The following is a 7599-nucleotide window of genomic DNA, read 5'->3' on the forward strand; positions in this document are numbered from 1 at the left end:
GGCTTTCTTCTGTGTTTAATTTTACTTTTCCTTTATTTTTTCACGAGCAGCACTTGTCTCCTTGTGTACGACCGACAAACCTTACTGGACATAAAAGACGGTCTTTCTTATAACTTTCCGGAGTTCAAGTTTTGCAACACGGACGCTCCGTTTGCAGACCCCCCATTCATCTCACCTGAGACGCCTTTGTTCTCTGGCCCTGGAGGCCGCAAACGCCGACGCAGAGGGAGAAGATCTGGCGTTCTGGTTCGACTGAGACGGCGCACTTACAGACCACCGTTACCCAGTTTATTACTGGCTAATGTGCAGTCTCTGGAGAACAAGCTGTGCGAGCTTCGGGCACGGATCTCATTCCAGCGAGAGATGCGGGACTGCTGCGTGATCTGCCTCACAGAAACCTGGCTATCGGACAAAGTACCGGACTCCGCAATACAACTGCCGGGGTTCTCTGTGCACCGCGCGGACAGGTCACAGGATCTTACTGGGAAAAGCAGAGGCGGTGGTGTGTGTTTCATGATCAACAACAGCTGGTGTGATTATGCGAACGTGCACCCGGTCAAATCCTTCTGCTCACCGGACCTGGAGTACCTGATGATTAAGTGCCGGCCATTCTGGCTACCGAGGGAATTTACAGCAGTGATTATTACGGCTGTTTACATTCCCCCACAAGCCGACACTGACCGAGCACTCAGGGAACTGTACAGCGCGATCAGCAGCGAGGAAACCGCACACCCAGAGGCAGCGTTTATCACAGCCGGAGACTTTAATAAGGGAAACCTGAAGAAAGTCTCACCAAAACTCCATCAACACATCCTTTTTAACACACGTGGAAACCGGCTACTCGACCACTGTTACACCTCTTTCCGGGATGCGTACAAAGCCCTCCCCCGCGCCCCATTCGGCCAATCAGATCACTGCTCCATCCTGCTCCTGCCCGCCTACAGGCAGAAGCTGAAACAGGAAGCTCCAACCCGGAGGGCGGTGCACTGTTGGACGGACCAATCGGAGTCTGCGCTGCGGGACTGTTTTGATCACGCGGACTGGGAAATGTTTCACGTGGCCGCCAGAGACATTGATGAGTACACAGACTCAGTCTGTGGATTTATCAGGAAATGCGTGGAAGATGTCGTCCCATCCAGAACAGTTAAATCCTTCCCAAATCAAAAACCCTGGATTAACGGAGATGTTCGCGCGGCACGGAGCACCGCCTTTGCCTCCGCGAACACATCGGACTACAAACACGCACATTACCAACTCCGGAAGACGATCAAAGCAGCCAAACGTGAGTACAGGGACAGGGTGGAGCAACAGTTTGACAACCCTCGGAGTATGTGGCAGGGACTAAACACGATCACAGACTTTAGAGGGAAAACCAGCACACCGCAGACCACGGCCTCTCTGTGTGAGGATCTAAACGTATTCTACGCTAGATTCGACACAGCGAACACCATGAGACCGGACAGTGTGCGCACCGCGGATGACGTCAGTGCGCACACTGTGTCTGAGGAGGATGTGCGGAAGTGCTTCAGGAAGGTGAACGCACGCAAAGCTACTGGTCCGGACGGGATTCCCGGCCGCGTCCTCAAGTCATGCGCGGCTCAGCTGGCTGGAGTGTTCACGCACATCTTCAACCTTTCCCTCTCTCTGTCTGTAGTCCCAGCCTGCTTCAAAATGGCCACCATCGTCCCTGTACCCAAATCCTCCACCATCTCCTCATTGAACGACTGGCGACCTGTAGCCCTGACCCCCATCGTAAGCAAATGCTTCGAGAAGCTGGTCAGGGACTTCATCTGCTCTGCACTACCCGACTCACTGGACCCTCTACAGTTTGCATACCGCCACAACAGGTCCACTGATGATGCCATAGCCCTGACACTACACACTGCCCTGTCACACCTGGAGAAGAGAGACACGTATGTGAGAATGCTGTTTGTAGATTACAGCTCAGCATTCAATACCATCGTTCCCTCGAAGCTGGACAGGAAACTGCAGGATCTAGGACTGAGCAGCTCCCTCTGCAGCTGGATCCTTAGCTTCCTGTCTGACAGACGCCAGGTGGTCAGACTGGGCAGCATCACCTCATCCCCCATCACACTGAACACTGGTGCTCCACAGGGGTGTGTACTGAGCCCTCTCCTGTACTCACTCTACACCTACGACTGCACAGCCACTAACAACTCCAACATCATTGTGAAGTTTGCGGACGACACTACAGTGGTGGGTCTTATCACCAACGGTGATGAGACGGCTTACAGGGAGGAGGTCAGCGCCCTGACCCACTGGTGTCAAGACAACCATCTCACCCTCAACGTCGCAAAGACAAAGGAGTTGATAGTGGACTTCCAGGAGGTGCAGAGAAGTACACACCCCCATCACCATCAACGGCGCTGCTGTGGAGAGAGTGAGCAGCTTCCGGTTCCTTGGTGTACATCTGGCTGAGGATCTTACGTGGTCAGTACACACAAACAAAACAGTGAAGAAGGCGCAGCAGCGCCTCTTCTTTCTCAGGAGACTGAAAAGATTCGGCATGAGCCCCCGCATCCTCAGGACCTTCTATCACTGTGCCATTGAGAGCATCCTCACTGGATGCATCACCACCTGGTATGGCAACAGCACCGCCTACAACTGCAAAGCTCTCCAGCGAGTAGTGCGGTGCTCTGAACGGATAATTGGAGGTGAGCTTCCCTCCCTCCAAGACATCTACAGGAAGCGCTGCCTGAGGAAAGCGGGGAGGATCATCAAGGACTCCAGTCACCCCAGCCATAAACTGTTCAGACTGCTTCCATCAGGAAGGAGGTTCTGCAGCATCCGGTCCCGTACCAGCAGACTGAGAGACAGCTTCTTCCACCAGGCCATCAGACTGCTGAACACGTCATAGACACCTCAGCTTCACTACTGGAACTTCAACATTATGCACTCCACACTGTATATAAATGCCACTTGTTTTGCACATATTCAACTCTGTATATTTTATATATTATTATTATTATTATTATTATTATTATTTTTTTACTATTTAATTTGTAAAAATGTGTTACCACACACACCTATACACACACACACACACACACACACACGTAGGAAAATATTTAGTATACACATCCAGAAATGCATACACTATTATATATTGTACATATATTTATTAGTTTCAGGTTGGCCATTCTTGTATTTTGCTCGTTTGTGTTGTTGTGTTTGCACATCTCTGTTGCTTGTGGGGCTCGCACACAAGAATTTCACTCGCATGTGCTGTGCCAGTGTGCCTGCACATGTGATGTGACAATAAAAGTGATTTGATTTGATGTTCAGATCTTTGAAGGTAGCAAGAATGTATCAAAAAGCAGAGAATGTCGATTTACCTCTGCACTGCTTCTGGCCAGCTGTTCTGCACCAGTATAAACGTTGGGCTGAACATTATTAGATCAATGTAGCTGGGTGTAGGAATTGCCTGCATTGACTGACTGAATTGTGGGTCACATCTCCAATCCCACACTGAAATACAAGTCCTGATAAGCCACAAGAACTATCTCTTAGCTAAGAAACCAGAGAATTTAACACTGTTAATGAAAAGGACGATATCAAGTAATGAGGATGCCATGAATGTGAAATTCTGGGCTGATCCCAATATTAAATGTACACTGTAAAATCTTAGTTACACTTGGTGCATAAAGTATCATACAATGTGAGAATGTGGTCAAACTGTTTATCAGAAGATACGTGTGATTTCAGGACACTCAAGCCTAATATTAGCTGGCGTCATGTTAGCCTATAAGCAGTTGTTATTGTTGTTTAGCTGGCTTGTTGTCAGGCGTCCAGAGACAGGAGGGCCACATGTCTAATCTGCTGACCGTATGTAATTATGACAAAATAAGCAAGCATGTTGATGCATGTTTTCATGTGTTAAGAGTTCTGAGTTCAGTTCAAGAGATGAAGCTTGAGGTGGAGAGGATGAATTGGACATGAGGAAGGAGAGAAAGCAGTGGAGGCAGCAGATGATGAGGACATGGAGAAAGACATGATGAGAAAATTATACATGTACAAATATTAAACCTTTGAATTAATTAAAAGGCGTATTATGCATGTGCCCGGTCTCTAACCACATAAATAAAACCAGATTAGGGGGAACTTTGATATCCAACTGAGTTACTGTATTCCAGATGGTCGAGCAACATGGTGGTTTCCACAAACTGGTGACCGCTCCTATATATTTTCAATAGAATAATTCTAAGTTAATAAGAATGCATCAGTTTGTTGGAAGACACATTAATCAATGTATATTTATACTTACAACATTCTTTTTGTCTATCAAAGAACCTCAGCAAATTATTCACTGTACCTTTAAAAAGAAAAAAAAGTGTCTTTTTGCTTGTTTAGTTTTGTTTTCTACTGTTTTTTGTGGGAAAACAAAATGAAATGACCATTATGACCAAAATGAAAAGTGATCCAAATCAACGCCGGCAAGACAAAGGAGATGATCATAGACTTCAGGAGGAAGTCACCCCCTACAACACCGGTGAACATCCAAGGGAAAGACATTGAGATAGTGGACTCTTATAAGTACCTGGGTGTTCACCTCAACAATAAACTGGACTGGACTACAAATACAGACGTCCTGTATAAGAAGGGCCAGAGTCGACTCCACCTGCTGAGGAGACTGAGGTCCTTCGGAGTCTGCAGGACTCTGTTAAGGACATTCTATGACACTGTGGTAGCATCTGCCCTTTTCTATGCAGTGGCCTGCTGGGGGAGTGGATGCACGGACAGGGACAGGAGCAGGATTGACAAACTGGTGCGGAGGTCTAGCTCCGTGCTGGGATGTCCCCTGGAGTCTGTGGAGGTGGTTGGTGAGGGGAGGATGTTAGTAAAGCTGACATCCATCATGAACAACCCACATCACCCACTGCATGAGTATGTGAGTGGGCTGAGCAGCTCCTTTAGTCAGAGACTGAAACACCCTCGCTGCAGGAAGGAGCGCTTTCGCAGATCATTCATCCCAACAGCAGTTAGACTCTATAACTCCTCAATCACGATGTCATAAGTCACTGGACACTGTGAACATCCACGGTCACCACTTCATGCATAATGGACCTTCCATGACCTTCCAAGCTATATAGTTTATGTCTTCCATATTTCCAACTATATCCATAATCACATACTGTGTATGCTACCATTGTATATAGTGTATTATCTTACTTTTTTTCATTGATTGTACTTATTTGTATTTTTGTATTTCCTTCATATATCTGTACCTGAGCTGAGGTGACGCAAAAATTTCCCCGTTGTGGGATCAATAAAGTCTTATCTTATCTTATCTTATTATAAAAATATTCAGCTAAACACTAAATGTCATATCATTTGCTAACACACAGTCAACAAAGCTGACATTGGCTGATATATTAGTCCATCTCCACTTTATAACATTTTTAAATACACTGAGTTATAGAGGGGTGTCTGGCACTTTTACAAACAAGAAAATTGCAGTCTAGGAGACAAGCATGAGACTGATAGCATGGCACTAATATTAACTTACACAGCAGCTTCCTCCAACATGCTCAACCACTTCTTATTATGTGCGAGAAGGGGAGAGAGCCAGAGAAAAACAGTCTGGATTTAAGGTCCCAAAGTGCAATCACTAGATGAGCAAGAGTCACAGCCAGCTTGCTCTTGCATTATTTTCCAAAAGATTAAACTCCAAATTTGTGTCATTCAAGGCAAAATATGAGGAATAATAAAGGAGCAGTAAATGCAGTCATTTCAGCACCCCATCTTACACTTGACTTTTTTTTCTTTTTTTTTTTTTATACGAGGACAAAATGTTAAAACAGCTGATGAAGGACAGCTCAGGAGATTTTAAAGTCCAAAATACCAGCATAATCCTGTGAGTGTGATTTATAGCAGTCTAATCCTATACGCTCGTCCAGACACAAGCTTGCGGTCGCTATTAACACTTGTGCTGCTTCGGGGGTTTTCATGAAGCCAGCGCAAAACAGCTTTGCAATTTGTTCACCACACCCCATCTGCTTCATCAAGCAGCAATATTCCCTTTCTCACCAGCACGACTTGCAAATAACATCCAGAGCCGGGCAAGCTTGTCTCCTTTTACAGAGCGGTGGTTTCCTTGCATTCACTGCGGCCGGCCGGGATATGCTATCTAGACAATACCTGAAGGGGATGCTGAACAATGACTTGATTGAGAAAAGACACAATTGAGTTCACCTAGACATTCCACAGCAGATGTGAGGGCGACAGAGTATCGACAGAGGGCCACTGGTGCTGCTGGTTATTAATAGACAGTCAATGGGGGATTCTGCTTTGTTTAGATACAAATGGGGTCTCCTGAATGGGACAGCAATGACAGGATATGCATGTGTGAAGACAAAACCACAAGCAGAAGAAAAAAATAACAGAAGCAACTTAAGAGGAAATAGCAGAAAAAACACACTAGTTTATACCTCAGTGTTTCTTTAATAGCAACTAGAGTTCAAAATAAAAAATAAAATAAATGGTCCATGATCCCGACCCCTCCAAAAAAAACAAATCACTCACTTCACTCATTACATGAATGATCTGACCCAGATTACTCCCAGATTTAAGAGCATCTTAGTCCGACAATAACGACAGCCGCTTACATGTTCTGCAAAAAAATGTGCTTTGTCATGTATCTGACGGACAAACACCAAACCAGTTCCACATCACTGAAGTTGCACCATTTTTACAAACCAATTCTGGTTCATCTGTTTCACTCAACAATCGGCCATGTGCATATGAAAACAAAGCCACTGCGCATGCGCGGTTTACTCATATTCTATCGCGATATTTCATTTTCCTATCGTTGCCTAACATTATACCGGTATTACCGTGAACGGTATAATATGGCCCAGCCCTACTGAAGAGTGTGTAAATATCTGGTTTCAACTGTATATTTGATTATGTTGGTGTTTGGCTTGATTGTCAGCACAAAGAGGGAGAGAGAGGAACAGAGAGAGAGAGGGAGAGAGAGAGAGAGGGAGAGAGAGAATGAGGACAGAGCAGATGGAACAAGAGCAGGTGAGACACACATGTTAGTCAAATGGTTGTTTACCAAAAGTATCACCGTATCATAGGTACTCGTGTATCTCGTACCTAGTGTTTCTTTTTAGGTTTGTTATTTTTTCAAATTCTTTATTTATTAAGTTATGCAGACTGGTTTGCACAACAAGGCTAAATAATTATATAAACTTTTCTAAATAGTGGACTTTGGTACAATTAAAAAATAAGTGTAGTGCAGCTCTATGATGATTTTTAGTGCTACTATCATCTAGTTCTGATTCTGGTTCTGTCTTGATTAAGTCCTAAGTAGTCCTGATTTTGAACTGTTGTAGTCCTGCTTTAATTCCGGATCAGTTCTGGGTCTGGTTGAATTGGGGTTTAGTCCACGTGTCTTGATACAGCCCTGATTCTGTTCTGACTTGCTGCCTAGTTAAAAACCTAGTTTAAGGTGTCCTGCATATGTGATATATATTTTTCGCTATATGAAGTCATTCTTTTTTTTAACAAAACTCAAAACAGAGCCTATTAATCTTTCAGCCATTTCTAACACCCCCCATCCCACATGCATACTAC

General features: G+C 45.0%; 1 protein-coding gene across 1 annotated transcript in view; it reads left to right on the forward strand.

The window, feature by feature from the left end:
• Nucleotides 1-4779, forward strand: part of LOC121814866 — a 14849-nt gene extending 10070 nt beyond the window's left edge. The window contains exons 2-3 of the mRNA XM_042222767.1: nt 1-1331; nt 4731-4779. Of these exons, the coding sequence (XP_042078701.1) occupies nt 1-1331; nt 4731-4779 (1380 nt within the window). The remainder of the gene's footprint in view (nt 1332-4730) is intronic.
• The last annotated feature ends 2820 nt before the right edge of the window (nt 4780-7599 follow it).

The sequence above is a fragment of the Haplochromis burtoni genome, unplaced genomic scaffold (genome assembly GCF_018398535.1).
Source record: "Haplochromis burtoni strain Fernald_Lab_line unplaced genomic scaffold, NCSU_Asbu1 Contig_94, whole genome shotgun sequence".
Lineage (NCBI taxonomy): Eukaryota > Metazoa > Chordata > Actinopteri > Cichliformes > Cichlidae > Haplochromis > Haplochromis burtoni.